This window comes from Podarcis muralis, chromosome 3 (genome assembly GCF_964188315.1).
Source record: "Podarcis muralis chromosome 3, rPodMur119.hap1.1, whole genome shotgun sequence".
Classification (NCBI taxonomy): domain Eukaryota; kingdom Metazoa; phylum Chordata; class Lepidosauria; order Squamata; family Lacertidae; genus Podarcis; species Podarcis muralis.
The window spans coordinates 99,657,169-99,672,990 of NC_135657.1; the positions used below are offsets into that span (position 1 = coordinate 99,657,169).

At 44.4% G+C, this 15,822-nt stretch overlaps 1 protein-coding gene across 1 annotated transcript; it reads left to right on the plus strand.

Annotated features, from left to right (window-relative positions):
* Positions 1–1,802: 1,802 nt before the first annotated feature.
* LOC114593322 (glutathione S-transferase-like) lies at positions 1,803–14,524 on the plus strand. Its single transcript, XM_028721691.2, has 7 exons — positions 1,803–1,951; positions 6,560–6,666; positions 6,891–6,942; positions 9,031–9,163; positions 9,880–10,021; positions 10,931–11,062; positions 14,190–14,524. The coding sequence occupies exons 2-7, from the start codon at positions 6,580–6,582 to the stop codon at positions 14,313–14,315; spliced, it is 672 nt and encodes a 223-aa protein (XP_028577524.2). The 5' UTR covers positions 1,803–1,951; positions 6,560–6,579; the 3' UTR covers positions 14,316–14,524.
* The last annotated feature ends 1,298 nt before the right edge of the window (positions 14,525–15,822 follow it).

The window sequence follows — 15,822 nt, forward strand, 5'->3', positions numbered from 1 at the left end:
TTTCTGACACCCAGCCTTTCTCGCCCACCCTTGCAGATGGGGAGGAGGAAATCTCTGCAGCGTCAGGACTCAGCTGTACAGTAGTCCTATAAAATTCCTGAGGCGTGGCTCCGCTCTGAACAGAGAATATTCTGGATACTAGTTTATTGTGGACAGAGTTCACTTCATCAGACACTTTCTATGTTATCCTTTGTGTGTGTGTGTGTGTGTGTGTATGTGTGTAAAAAAGATAAAAATTGAAATGCTCATACACAGTGCTATTTTTGTAGAAAAACAGGTGCCAGAGCTCACCATAAACTTCTCCCCATGTTCTCTTAGAAGGACGATGGCACCCACCTGAGAGATGGTGGAACTGAGTTCTAGCAAGTTCCGGCTGGGGGAGAAAGCCCTGCTCATATGCTGATAAATTGTAAAATGCCTCACCGCTTCCCTCTTCCAGCACCCATTCCCCTATTGCTATTGAATTTGTAAAAAACAGTTATGTGGGTGAGAAAACCTGACTGACAAGACTTGTTTTGCAAGATAGTCATTTGATTGGATTGGAAAATAAAAATATTGCTCAGAGGAAAACAGAAGGGGAGAAGAAAGACCTTATAATCAAGGCTTTTTTGTGTTGAAAGTGCTTACTGGTACGGAGTAGTGGCCATCTTTTGCTGCCCGTGGCAGCCATTTTGCGCTGGCACCCATGGCACTTTTGTCAGTATATGAGTACTGGCACCTCTCTTTCTTTCTTTTTCAACCAAAAGGTTATGATACTACGATCCTACTACGTATAGCCCCGCTGAATCCAGTAAAGCAATCTTGATTTTTGAAAAAGACTCCTTTCATTCCTCACTTGAAACAGACAGTATTGATCCCACCAGGAGGAAGAGAGGAGCAGAAGCCAGGACAACTGTAAAGCAGGTAAATGTTTTGCCACCATTTCTCTGCTTTGCTCCCTTCTGAAGGGACAGGGGAGATGTTGGAGCATCCATGAAGGACCCTAGACCCAGATGTTAAGTTGTGGGTGAACATATCGGACGACACAGCGATTCTTCAAACAGCTCTTGTTTATTCACAAGCCAGAACAGAACTGAACTGAAGGGTTCAGCCAACCTGCTTATATAGAGCTCAACTACAAGGCAACAGTAACAACTTTCTGTAACTATCCAATCACTGAACGTCACTTTCAATTCCTTATTTGCATATGTGGACCTGAGTGAAAACTATCTACAGTATGCCCCTGCTGGCCCAGGGTGAGAACTTCAATACATAACACCAGACACTGCCGATTTGCAGCAGCTGGCCTGATGACAGACTTCTGGGCTAGGTTAAAGCGAGGGAATTGCTGGGTTGAAGGGGATTGCTTTTGGATGGTGAGATCTGACTTTCCATTTGCCTGGACCACATGCAATTGCATGTGGACCAGATAATGCACTACCATCACTGAACAACAGCTGTTCCTAGGCCTACCTCTTTTTGCCACTCCTAAGAGGGTATTTTCGGATGTCAATGTAAGTACTCTCCCCGTAATTTCATTGGTGTCGTTTTCTACCCCATACGAAAATAGTAACAGGGCGTAATCCTGTGATATAATATTGTGGTCAGTGCAGCAATGGAACAAATCATGTGCTTTTCATGTGAAAATAAATGATCTGAGCATTATTTTTTTAAAAAAACAACAACCCATGCCTGTCATCAGGGATTTGGGTGAAGAGAACATGAAGGGTGTTTCACGCATGACGCAGAAGGAAGCATCTGGCACCATATTTATACCTGGCAGAAAGCCACAGGTCCTTTCAGTCTGATAATAGTATAGAAGGTGTAGCTTTGGCATTTTAAAACTGAATGGTAAGACAGTGGAAAGAGACTTCACCAGAGTAGCTGGAATTTCCTAGGCTGTAGGACTTTTTAAGGCACAATTTCTTTCTGTGTGGAGAAAGAGATCGGATAAAGCAAGTCTTTGCAAAAGGTTAGTACTGGATGTTTGAAGTAAGTGACTTTTTCAGCCTTAGCATGTGCAATTCTATACAGGTCTACCACAAAGTAAGCTCCATTGCAGCCAATTGAACCCAGTGTGGATATAGGATTGCAGTTTAAGATACTTTAAATTATCTGCTGTGTGGGTTATGAGTTAAATATTAACTTCAAAAAGCTACTTGGAGCAATGCAATGATTTTTTTGCAGTTTGCTGACTTTGCAGTGCATTTGCAGAGCTTTGACACAAGGAAAGAGGGGGAAATTAATTGCATTTTAATCTACGAAAGCAGGGCAAGTGGAAATAAAGCATGGGGCGGATTAGCCAGGGCAAAGAGTGAAAGCACAGGATGAGGGAGAGGAAGGGAAGATAAAGAGTGGCTGAAATTCAGCTGGATGAAAGCAAAGAGAAGGGGCTTGGGCATGAAATGTGGTTCAGAATGGCATGTTTTGTTTTGAAGCAAAGCCACAGGTCAGAGAGGAATGTTCCCTCGTGGTGTGAGAAGGGGGATTTCATATGGTTTTCTGTTGCTGGAGGGAGTGGAAACATTGTTGGAGCTCTTGTAGAAGAAAGACATTGCTGAAAAAAGCCAATTTGGAACAGACTACCATCATTTTAGGGATGCGGGTGGCGCTGTGGGTTAAACCACAGAGCCTAAGACTTGCCAATCAGAAGGTTGGTGGTTCGAATCCCCGCGACGGGGTGAGCTCCCATTGCTCGGTCCCTGCTCCTGCCAACCTAGCAGTTCGAAAGCATGTGAAAGTGCAAGTCGATAAATAGGTACTGCTGCAGCGGGAAGGTAAACGGCGTTTCCATGCGCTGCTCTGGTTTGCCAGAAGCGGCTTAGTCATGCTGGCCACATGACTCGGTAGCTGTACGCCAGCTCCCTCGGCCAGTATAGTGAGATGAGCGCCGCAACTCCAGAGTCAGTCACAACTGGACCTAATGGTCAGGGGTCCCTTTACCTTTACCATCATTTTATGGGGGCAAAATAAAGGCTGTAAAAATCCCACAACATATTTTTCTGGGAATAAGCACAATTGAATTCTGCGGCACTTGTTTCTGTATAGGACTTGGCTGCATAAGACGGGAATCCCTAAACACACTTTCCTGCAAGTGAGTGCCACTGAGTATCATGGGACTTGCTTCTAAGCAAACATGCATAGGATTGTGTTGTAAAAAAGTTGTGTTGTGTTGAGTTGAGTTTCCATGTCACCATTTTAATATTATTATGCGCCATTATTTATATCTATTGCAAAATGTCCTTAAATTTAGGATTGGTTTCTGCATACAACAAAACCTGTTGATTTGATGTCTGTACAGCTTGCAATAAATAAATAATTACGAATATGTTGATTTTCTGCATACTGTTAAATGCAGATAATACAAGAATGGAACATGTGCAGTTTTGGAATTTTTAATGCAAGCCAAAACAGCTCATGACCCCCCGAGAACAACTTGGGTCGCCCCTCAAGGCCCTTTGCTCCTTTCAGTTGGCCCCAACTGCAAATTTTCATGGTCCACCCAACCACCCATCTGAGTCCAGCTGCAAACCTCTGAATCTCATGATCTGCCAAGAAAGCATCAGCATGTGAAAACAGCTAAAGGCGAGGGAGTATTTATTTAAGGTGAAATAACTAGATAACCTCAATGAAACAAATATAAAAGAATGGCAAGGCTCACAATTTTGCAGCTGCCGTACTGGATTTGGACCTTAACAAGTCCTAAACTGCCTGCAGGGGGACTGTTTGCATTGCTTTTCCTCTTACAATTACATTTAACCTTTCTGTTGTGCTGTGGATTTCATTCCAGTCTTAAACGATGCGCTGCCTGGGCATGTAGAGCTGGTAAAAGCTTTTGAACTGTGACATGTTTGCAGAACAGTGATCTCGTTCATTCATTTTTGAGGGCAATGGAAATCTTGGTGTTTGCTTTAGATTAAGTTTTCATCAGCCTTTGAGCATTAATACCTGTGACTCAGCCTCGGTTGACTTGCTTCATAGTAACTCCCAAGCCACTGTTCTTTTCTCCCTCCAGGGTTCTCCTTTGTGTCAGGTATAAAAAGCAAGATGATGTGGCTCAGACATAATGATATTGAGCTGAGAAACCACCCTAGTCATGTTTCCCAGCTCAAACACCATGGGAACGTTGTTGTTTTTTAAAAAAAAATCATATTTATTGAAATTTCCAAAATACAAAAAGTAAAAATAAAACAAAAATAAAATACATTTGAAACCTTACTTTCATTACCCACTTTCTGGGACTCCCCCATCCCCCATCCCTACCGTATTCCCCTTTCATAACGTTGGTTCTACAAGCTCTCACTCCCAATTTAAAACTTAATTTGTTTAACCCAATATTCAAATTTAAATTATACAATCATCGTCATTACCTTAAATAAAAATCAAAGATTCTCTCCCCAAGGTCCACCCCATTTTCCTTCCACGAATTCCCTTTTTTTTAATAAAGACGCCCCAACAAAGTATAAAAAGCTATATAAAGATATAAAAGATAAAAGGTATATAAAAAAAAATTTCAAAAAATAGTTACACAGCCTTTGGATTCTAAATCTCCCCCCCCCCTTCCCCGGTTTGAATTCCCCATGTCCATCAGTCTGTCTGTTGTCTGCCTGGAAATCTTAGATCCATAATCAGATTTTTCCCCAGTTCCACCTTGCCAGTTTTTTAAAAGTTATTTTTATGGTGTTTAACTTCAAACATCCAATCCAAAAACGGCCCCCAAGGGCCTTTAGCTTCCTTGGTCCTTAAGGCTCCCCCCATTGTTCTTTCCATGTTGTAGTCAAGTTTCTTGTCTTGTTCCGCTGCTAAAACATTCTAATTCAGAAATTTGGTACCTCTACAGGGGTTGTTGTTATTCAGGAACAAAAACTTACGTCCAGTCCCTTCCTTTCTTCAATAGAAAATTCTATTGTCTCCTTTAATGTAAACACCCCTGTAGACAAAATACTGTTTCAGTTTTGCAGCTTTCCCAGGAGATAACAAGTCCTGTACAATTCCAAGAGTATTTTTCCACTTACGACCATCTTTGTAATGTCCCGAAGCCCCTCTAGGGGGATTGTAGTAACTTTGTTTCCTCTGATCCAAAAGTCCGATTGTTGTTCCATATTTTCGACATTTTATATCCAAATTGTAACAAATTGTAACGAAATTAACTAGCAAAGTCCTCATAGCAGAGTCCTCTTTGAATTTTCCGACTTTGACAGCTACTTTGACAGCTGTCAAAGTCTCCGTCTCTTTTCACCAGGCTCTCTCACAAATCGCCCCGGTTCCCGGGGGGGTTACGTTTTCCTTCTCACTCCACTCTTCTCCTCCAGCACAGTTCTTGTAGTTTCCCATCGTGGAATTCTTAATTTTTGTCAGAAATACGCTTCTCTCTAGACCTTGATTACCCAGTCCTTGTTTTAAAATGCTTACAATAGGGAGGGGGACTGACTTCCTTTTTGGATCCCCCCCACTCGTGCCAAATCCGAAAAAAAAATTCCTTTCCCCCCCTCCTTTTAAACCCGGTTTCCAAATTACTCACGGGTTGTTGTTAAAAGTCCGAATTTTCAATGGAAGAAGGATGGCATGCGGCTTCGATCGGCAGGGAAAGCAAAGGACTCAAAGCACCACGCCACTCCCCGGCACCCGATCCGTAGCCTTTAAAAAGGCTCCTTCACGAGTCGGGAGGGCGCTAACGGTGCCAGCCGAGTCACCCATGTCCACGGGCTCCGTGCCCGTGGTTTTTAAGGGTCCCCGCGTCGCCGGCGCGGTAGGACCCAGCCCCTGCCGAACAGGCTCCCTCCGGAGCTCGGAGGGAGTCCGCCATTCGGCGATGGCGCCAACCCGGAAGTCCCACCATGGGAACGTTTTTTAACCTGTCAATATATAAGCACTGAAGGCAAACATGTGAAGAGAGGAAGGGAGGAGGAAATGCACATTGCACATGCACACTGCTCATTCTCGAGCCACTAAACAATGGTTTGTTGTTTCTTTGTCATTCGAACTTGGTTTAGGGGGATGGGGACTCAACTGAGGGTGCAGTCGGATGTGGGGAATGCTGCATTTGTTTTCCTGATTATAAGGCTAGCACTGCTCTCCCAAATTCTAAGGTTCCATTTATACTGCATTACCTATTGTGTTGGACGCGGGTGGCGCTGTGGGTTAAACCACAGAGCCTAGGACTTGCCGATCAGAAGGTCGGCGGTTCGAATCCCCATGACGGGGTGAGCTCCCATTGCTTGGTCCGTGCTCATGCCAACCTAGCAGTTCAAAAGCACATCAAAGTGCAAGTAGATAAATAGGTACCGCTCCGGCGGGAAGGTAAACGGTGTTTCCGTGCACTGCTCTGGTTCTCCAGAAGTGGCTTAGTCATGCTGGCCACATGATCCGGAAGCTGTACGCCGGCTCCCTCAGCCAATAAAGCGAGATGAGCGCCGCAACCCCAGAGTTGCCTTTCCATCTGTGCATAATACATATTCTCTTTGTTTTGCTCCACCTAATCAAACTTTTCAGCAAAATCGTACCTGCGTGGTTGTGCACACAATTGGTGGTATATATTTAATTAAACTTTTTCTTCTCCCCATTAAATGGCACTCATCAGGAAACCAGCAGCTTGGAAATATGTCTGGGAAACCAAAACTGACGTATTTTGAAGGCAGAGGAAGAATGGAGTCCATCAGGTGGCTCTTAGCAGCAGCTGGAGTGGAGGTTGGTTGCTTATGTTTGGAAAACTCCCCTTACACCAGATTGCTTGTGAAATTTGCACTATTGTGTGCTCTGAGCTTTGAACAGGAGATTTCACAATTCACAGCTCACACTCTTTGCTATTTCTGTATCTACAGAAGAGCCAATGCAGTACCTTTATGCAATGAAAAGAACTGGCATGACACAGGAATGAAAATAACTTGATCTGTTTTCCTGTCTTTTTCCAGTTTGAAGAAACGTTTTTGAAAACAAGAGAACAGTATTTGAAGTTAATAAAAGGTAAAACTCACGGTGCAAACCTATATATGCCTATTCAGAGGGGAAACCTACTAAATTCAGTGGGGCTTAAGCCCAGATCAGTTTTTTGCTACACATGCATCTTTTTCTCCAAAATCTGGAAATACCATTTGACATGTTTGACAAATACGTCCTCTGAAACGGCAGTCAAACTCCATTCATTTGTTTAAGGATAACCTTGCAGGTGGCTTGCACGTCCAACTAAATCTGAGCAAATGCCTGAAGCTTTACTTATAACCTGGATTTAAGGCTGTTGACAAGGGGGTTAAATTGATTGTAACTGCACTATAAATGCTAAGACTTTATAAGCATATATGGTGCAGCTATGATCAGTTAAAAATACAAATATTTAGGTTACAAAACTATAAAAATAAAGAAAATTTAAGCTTGCAAAACAATAATTACCACATGGTTAGGGTAGAACGACATGTCAGTGACCACTTATCCCCAGTGTAAATATGACATATCGGCAAAAGTCGGAAACTGGAAGATAACTATAGCATGTACACGAAAATCGATTTCAGATTTGAAATCAGCATTGAAAGAACGTATAAGAACAATTGAAAAATCTCATGCAACAGAAAATGAAAAAAAAAATTGTTGGAGATCTGGACGGGGGAAACATAATTAATATTCTCCCCAAAATCTGTAATATTCCTCGGTGCAAAAGATCTTTCAAATTTTATTGCGTGTTACATAATCCAGGCTGCAATCCACAAGCTCTTCCTTGAAGGCAGTTTTAAATGGGCTTGAGTACCTGGGCTGTGGGTTAGAATATTGTAACATGCCTCATTGGAACAATTAGCTTTATTTTGCTTGGTGTATTCTTTGGGGGTGGTAGATTATAAAATGGCCCCAGGATCTGACATTCAAATGGCCTGAGCATGTAGAAATCTGTCCAGATTTAAAGGTGTGGTTGATTCTTGGAATGCTGCAGAACCCATGGGAAGCTGGAGGTTTGAATCATATGCAAAACAGGGCCTGGGTTAGAAAATTTACTTCTAAGCAATGTTTTCGAATCCTTTTAATTATTTTAAGCATTGTTTAGCCAAAAAGGTTCCCAAAGTGGCTTACAGATCTTGAAAATAAACAAGACAGTTCCTGCTCTCAGGCTAACAGTCCAAAAGATGTGACAGAAAAGGAAAAAGGTGTTGGGCAGAGAAGAAAATAAGCAAAAAGCTGATACCAGTTCTTAGTGCTACTAGGTAAAGGTAAAGGGACCCCTGACCATTAGGTCCAGTTGTGACCGTCTCTGGGGTTGCAGCGCTCATCTCACTTTATTGGCCGAGGGAGCCGGCGTACAGCTTCCAGGTCGTGTGGCCAGCATGACTAAGCCACTTCTGGCGAACCAGAGCAGCGCACGGAAACGCCATTTACCTTCCCGCCAGAGCGGTACCTATTTATCTACTTGACTTTGACGTGCTTTGGAACTGCTAGGTTGGCAGGAGCAGGGACCGAGCAACAGGAGCTCACTCCGTTGCGGGGATTCGAACCGCTGACCTTCTGATCAGCAAACCCTAGGTTCTGTGGTTTAGCCCACTAGTTTCTTCTAAAAAGCCAAAAGGGGCTGGTCTCTCTGCAGAACTAACATAGGAGCTCTAGCAAAGCACTTTATGCTATGCTGAGCTGATTTCCCCCAACTCTGCAAACTGTGTAAAGTATTGGTTGTTTTTTCTATCTCAGGTTGGGAGCTTGATGCAATCTTGTGTTAGACACTCACACAGGTGGCACCTGGGAAAGGTGGGAGAGCTTATTCAGTGAGTCGAATGTTGGACTCATTAGTCACCATAGCAGGGAGAAGTCAGCTTTTCTTCTCTGACAACGGAAGAGCCTCCAGTCTATTTGGAAGGTTGCACACACATTCCAGGCATGAGATACGTTACTAAATGATAGTACTGTAGATTGAAATTTCTCTTGGCTGTTTGCCATATGGCAGAAAGTGAGGCCACGCGCTAGCTTTGAAAGTGTTTCACTGTGGAGGAATCTTGCCACATTTCCTTAATCTCACAGAATAACTGCTTTGGAAAGATGAATGACTTTGCTTTTGCTTTTTTCCTTTGCTTCCTAAAGATGGATACTTGCTGTTTGATCAAGTCCCTCTGGTCGAGATGGATGGGCTGAAGCTGGTCCAGACCAAGGCCATCCTCAACTACATCGCGGGGAAATATAACCTCCATGGGAAGAACCTGAAAGAAAGAGCACAGTACTGTATCATGGTTCACCATACTGTACTTGATAGCTGCATTAAAAGACTCCAGTGGCGTTAACAGTGTTTGCACATGCTCACAAATTTGCATTGCCTAGGAAAGAGGAAAAAGGCTGTGAGAGGCCAAGGAAAAGATATTCTGGAAGATTTTGGCTTCTTGTTCTAACACCCATCCCATATGTGTGTTCATCCGGTGTGTTACATTTTATGGGTGATGTCCAGTGTTGATCACACTCAGTGTTGATCACACTGAAATCCATGAGCAAAAGGCCACTGATTTCAATGGTCTCCTTGTTCTTCTATGTATGACTAACCTTGGCTTTTACCCTAACATCCTACTGTTATGTGCTCTCACTTTAGAGTGTCAAGGAGCAATATTTAGAGGTTCAGCTTCTTTTAGGATGATGGAGAGGGAACCCTGGAGGCTTATGTAAATAATGGCATTATTTACATATCTAGGGAAGCAGACAGCCTTTCCACTAGCCAGTAGCAGCTCCCTAGGCAGCTATTTCTGCAGCTTCCTTGAAATAGCTCCTAGGTTCAGCTAATTCCACTTAGAAACTTCCAGTTCTTTCTCTCTAAGGGGGTTCAGATAACCGATAAGCATTGAAATAATGCATAAGGATAGGTCAACAGGCCACATAAGCTATTTTCCCAAGAAGTTCAATCTAGCAGATTAATTTTCCTTACCCATGCCTGCCTTGTCCTCACAGCATTGACATGTATGTGGAAGGAACCATGGACCTGATGGGCATGATTCTGGTGTATTCTTTCTCTCCACCTGAGCAAAAGGAGAAGCAGCTTGCTTCTGTTCTTGAGAAGGCCACTACCAGGTACTTCCCAGTCTACGAAAAGGTATGACAACAACGATTCCCATTCGTAGCTACATCAGGGATGGGGAACCCAAAGCTGAGTGACACATTACCCAGGACCAGCCTGTGCCTTCTAGATCTTTTGGACAACAATTCCCAACTGGCAGGGTATTTCAAGGACCAGTCCTTACCCTCTCCTTCCGGGTCTTCAAGAGTTTATTTGCAGTGCCTTGTCCAACTTTATGTTACCAAATCAATGGTTGGACTAAATCAGTGCTTGGGGTTGTCCCTTTTTTTGTTTTCAACATCATCACTTGATAAAGATTTGCATAGCTGGGAATATAGATTGCAGGGAGAGGGCTAGATTTCTCCCTCCAGGCATTCAAGTCCAGGTCTTCTCAGCCTTGGCTGCCAAGTGATGGCCGTTCCACCAGGCATCACTTCTGTCTAGTAAGTCTCTCTGTAAACTAATAGTGATCTCAATTCTTTGAGTGCTGGTTTGTATGCAGCCAAAATGGCATCACGCAGACATATGAGGGAGGCATCAGCATGCTTTGGGGAACCCCTGAGGTTTTCGCAAAAACAAAATCTCTTTAGGTGGGGGGGGGCACTAAGGCAGTTTTTTAAAAAAACAAAACAAAACACCTTGAAACACCAAGAAGGGGCAACGCATGGTGTGCTGAGTGACTGGGGAGCTGAAAATGAGGATGGGTAGCTAGAATCTTCTACCCTGCAAATTCTGATGATTCCCTCACAGCTGGGGGGGGGGGTGTTTCACCTGCATTATCTCTTATTTGAGCCTGTCTCACCTGGTGCTGCCTGTAAGGGAGAGGGGTGGGGAGGGAGCTATCAAGATCTGCGTAGCACATATGATGTTTGAATAGAAGTCGGCCACACTATCCCAAAACTCCCCAGCAAAATTAAAAGTACGTTCTTTATTTTTGTTTTCTAGGCCCTGAAACAGCCTGGACAAGAGTTTCTCGTTGGTAATCGCCTCAGCTCTGCAGACGTACAGCTGCTTGAAGCAATCTTAATGGTAGAGGAGCTAAAAGCTGATGTTCTTGCACCCTTCCCTCAACTGCAGGTAAACGGTTGGTCGAGTGTGTTGCGCATAATTCTGCTCCTGTCATGTCTCAGAATGCGTCGGTTCTGACCTCTGGATTGATGTGTGTAGAATTCAACTAAGGCTAAACTTGACCCTTCTTTCTTTCTTCTTTCTCTCTTTGGCGATCACTCGTAGCCGAGTAAGATTGTCTTCCATAAACACAGTTTTAACAATGAGTCCGTAAGTGACTGTGGAGGCCAATTCTGGATCCACACGTCCTTCCACAATGGGGACATTGGTTTCTGGGTGGGAGTTGATCACGGTATGGATTTGCCAAGTGTGCCTTCCTCTTAGCACATTTCTCTCTTGCATCCTGAGTTTGAGTGTCTTCAAAGCCCATGGCACCTTTGGTAAAGGCTGTTTTCCAACTGGAGCGCTGGCCTGCGAGCGCTCCAGTTGGAGAACAGCCTTTACCAAAAGCTTGACCCTTACACAAGGGACTATAATGATTCCCTATCTGGGCAACTGATTCCAGGAAGCTGCCTTCTAGAAAGTCAGACTGTCAGTCCATCCAACTCAGTTTTGTCTACTCCAACTGGCCAATTCTCCATAATTTCAGACAGGCGAACCTCTGAGCCCCACTTGGGGATTGAACCTGGAACCTTCTGCATACAAAGCAGAGGTTGTACCATGGATTTATGGCCCTTCCTGCTCCTTCCCTGCTCCCTCTCAGCATGTTGGATGAAGGACTCTGGGCAGGGTACAGTGACCTCTCTTTGCTCCTCTTCCTCACCCCCGCAATCTTTAGGCAATGTGCTGTGACCATGATTCACTGATTTTTGCAGTGCTTGATTGTTAAAACAACAACAACAACAACAACCCTCAAAGCTGTCAACTCAGTGGTGTTGATGTGATGAAGCGAGCCAAGGGAGAAACCAGACCACTGTGCCCACCTTCGCTCCCCACACTTCTCAAGTCCTGCTGCTACCTTGACGCAGTGGCTCTCTGACACTGTTCTTGGCAGACTGGCAGGGCCTAAGTGCCAGTGGTGTAGCGTGGGTTGCTGGCACCTGAGGTGGGGCAAGTGTTATCCCCACCATCCGGTGGACTGGGCAGCTGGTGTGAGGGCATGTGCTGGGGTGTGTGTGTTTGCACAGAGTCTGCAAGGAGGATGAACAGAGCCTGCCTCCAATAGGCTCTTCGCTGGCTGCTTCCATCCACCTGCCCTCTAAAGCAACCCACCCACTGCCTCAGCTGCCAGGGCTCTGTGCCTGTCTTGAGGGTGCCTGGTTGTGCCCCCTCAAACATGTGCATCCCAGGCCACAGTCCCCCTGCCTCCCCCAAAGGCACACTCCACAGAGCTGCTTCCCTGTGCACAATCCCCATCTTGTACTATTATGTTTGCGTCTCGAGGCCCGAAGACCCACCCCCAAAATAAATACACACAGACACTTATATTAGTTTAAGTTTTTTGGGCAAATTTTGGCCACAACTTTATTGAAATACAATCACGTGAGCGGTATTGGCTTAGGCATTGGCTCCCCACTATAACTGACTCCACCTCTCAGGGTGATCGACCAATGGGGTAAACCAAATGAGGGAGCAAGGTCGATGAGGACCAACCAAAGCTCACCCCTGGGTTCCTGTGGTCCTGGCATGGCCCTTGCCCCTCAAGCAGACTTCAGACGAGATCCAGGACCCCCAGATTCCTTTAACGGAATACCCAGTTCCTGGAGGGGCAGGTGATGGCCGCACCTCCCCTCCCCACAATCCAACTGAGCCAATGCCTAACCACCACCTTACAAGTTGTGACGATTTGCTAAGGGGTAGGCGAAAACCAAATGGCTAAAAGCCAATCTGCCAAATGGAAAAAATTCCTACCCAGCCCCTGTTCCAAAACAGGTGACCCAAACCAAAGCAAGGCCAAGTGACTCTACCTAAACTAGGGAGGGTGGGCGGGTGTTCAGCCGTGCAAATGCAAGTGCCCCACTTGCATAACACTGCTGCTTTTAAAGCCCCTGGGATCACGCCACCTACTGGCTATTGGCTAAAACAGCCTGGCATGATCCCAGGGGAATGGCCAGGACTTCCTGCTCCTTCCTCTCCACCACCATTTTAACCCTGTCAGGTGAGCTCTTGGGTCCTGAGTGCAACCAGGACCCTCTGTTATGAGGATCCCATTTACTTGCAAGCTGCTGTCTGTTCTGAATCCAAGTGTACGGAGTCATTTGGATTACTCCAGACCTTCTGCCTGAAAGGGTTTCGCGCTGGTTTGTACATGAATTGAACCAGATTATCTTCATTAGTGCTGTGAATCAAGACTGGAGTAGGGATAGATGAATCTGTTAGATTCAAGTTGTCTCTGTTTCTCAGTTTTCCAATCTCAGGTGGAGTTTGCTACCTTTCCAGGTTTTTTCCACCAGGTTTTTTTAGTGCGCATATTTCTTAACATGGAGATTATTGTATCCAGTGCAGTAGCCTAATACGCCCACCTTTGCAAGTGATTTCCCCTAATAGAAATCATTTGGGGAACTCATCGTCACTTACAGTATATGCGATTTTTGTGCACTTTTCTCTAAAAATTCCATTTTTGTGGCGGGGAAAAGTTCATTTGGAGAAGCGCATAGCAAAATGCAAAGAAGCGCAAATGCTGAAGGACAGTTTCTTGTTTCGTGGAACATGAATTATGCTATTTATCCTTAAAATGCAAATTTCTCCACTATCCTTAGGACAAATGGGAAGAAGTGAAATTTTTCTGGGGGGCGGGTGGCAGCAGGAACATGTACTCAGGAAGATACACCCTAGGGAAGTTCCCACATAGCTCCAGCAATGTGCCCAGAGGCTTCCACTTATGCAGCTGATTGCAGCATCTGGTTTCCATATCAAAGAAGTGGACCTTTTTGGCAGATTTAGATGTTGGCACCAAAGAGTGGGATCTATTCAGCGGGGAGCAGCAACCAGACCTTGTGGATATTAGCTTTTTTATATGCAGGGCAAATCTCTCTTTCGGATGGTTGCTTTATATTGACACAATTCCTTTCTAAACAGATCTTCAGGTTGTATTTTCAAAAATCCTTTTCAAAGGATGTTGCTCTATACTCAAGAAGCTATTCTGTTGCTTAGGGGGGGAAACTTCTTTGCTTTATTTGTTCATCTTTTGCTCTAGGCTTTCAAAGCAAGGGCAAGCAATCTTCCCACTATAAAGAAATTCCTGCAGCCTGGAAGCCAAAGGAAACCGCCCCCTGACGATGCATATGTCGCAACTGTGCGTGAAGTTTTCGCGAGTGAATAAGAAGCATTGCACCAGATTTTTAAGGCTACTTGCCAGAGTCACTATGACTGCTGAAAGCCAGTGGGCCTGTAAATGAAATGATTGTTACCTCTCATGAAAAAGCAATAAGTGGCGATACGGAATGTTGAGCAGATGTTGTTTCTGTGCATGGGGGTAAATTGATTTAATGTATGTAAAGTGCCTGCATTAAAATATTCAACAAGAGTGTGTTTTCTTTTGTACTGCAAAACGACACGGCTACTTATCTATTTATTTATTTATTCGTGCAAATATTTATAGCTTCCCATCTAATGCATTCCTTTTACTCGGAATGGCTCACAATAGTATTTTTTTTAAAAAAACAACAACCTTGACATTCATAATAAAACAACTATATACAGTGGTACCTCGGGTTACATACGCTTCAGGTTACAGACTCCGCTAACCCAGAAATATTGCTTCAGGTTAAGAACTTTGCTTCAGGATGAGAACAGAAATTTTGCTCAGACGGCGCGGCAGCAGCAGGAGGCCCCATTAGCTAAAGTGGTGCTTCAGGTTAAGAACAGTTTCAGGTTAAGTACGGACCTCCGGAATGAATTAAGTACTTAACCCGAGGTACCACTGTATTCCAACAGCCATAAGAACAACATCAACCTATTAAAATAGGACTCTAAACAGGGTTCACCATAGAAAACGTCATTTTTCCAGCACAGTAGAAGTGGGCGAGAACAGGAACGTGTTCAGCAACCAATGGAAAGCGGCAAGGAAGAATGTGAAAGGAACCTCATGTATTCCAGAATTTGGATGCAGCCTCTCAGAAAGCCCTTTCTTTTGGCCCAGCCAGTTGTCTCTCCAGTGTGGGGAGATGGCCGTTGTCTCCATGCCCTGCTTTCAGGTTTCCCATTGGCCCTTGGTTGGCCACTGAGACAGGATGCTGGGCTAGAAAGGCCTTTAGTGTGACCCAAGCAGGGCCCTTAAACAGGCTCAGATGGTCCTTCTAGTGACCTAGTCATGAGCCGTTTAGCACATCAAGGTCGTAACCAGCATTTTGAATTGTGCCTGGAAAGGAGCCAGGAGCCAGTGCAGCTGTTGTGCTTCTTTGTCTGGCACAATTTCTGCAGATTATATTTTCCCTTCCTATCCCTGATATTACCTAATTACTACTGTTTATTAAATTCTAGTATTCCCGAACAGGCTCTATAACAGTATCATAGCCCACAGATGCTGTATTTTGCCTTGCATGCATGGGGAGTCAGATTCTGTGAGCAGAAAATAATCCATTTGAGATGGGCTAATCTTACAGAATTTTGCAGATAAATAAAGTAAATAACAGGATAAAAAGTGTCTTGTGCATTGAGGACTAATTGACTAGAGGTTTTTCCCCCAGTGTCCGTGTGACTGTAGCACAGATGGATTTGTTTCTCTGTGTGGATACATATATTTGGTATTTTCAAAACTTTCCACAAGGGTCTTTTGTGCTGCGCTGTGCTGTGTAACAGAGTAGCATAGCTACGCTTCAGGAATGTGA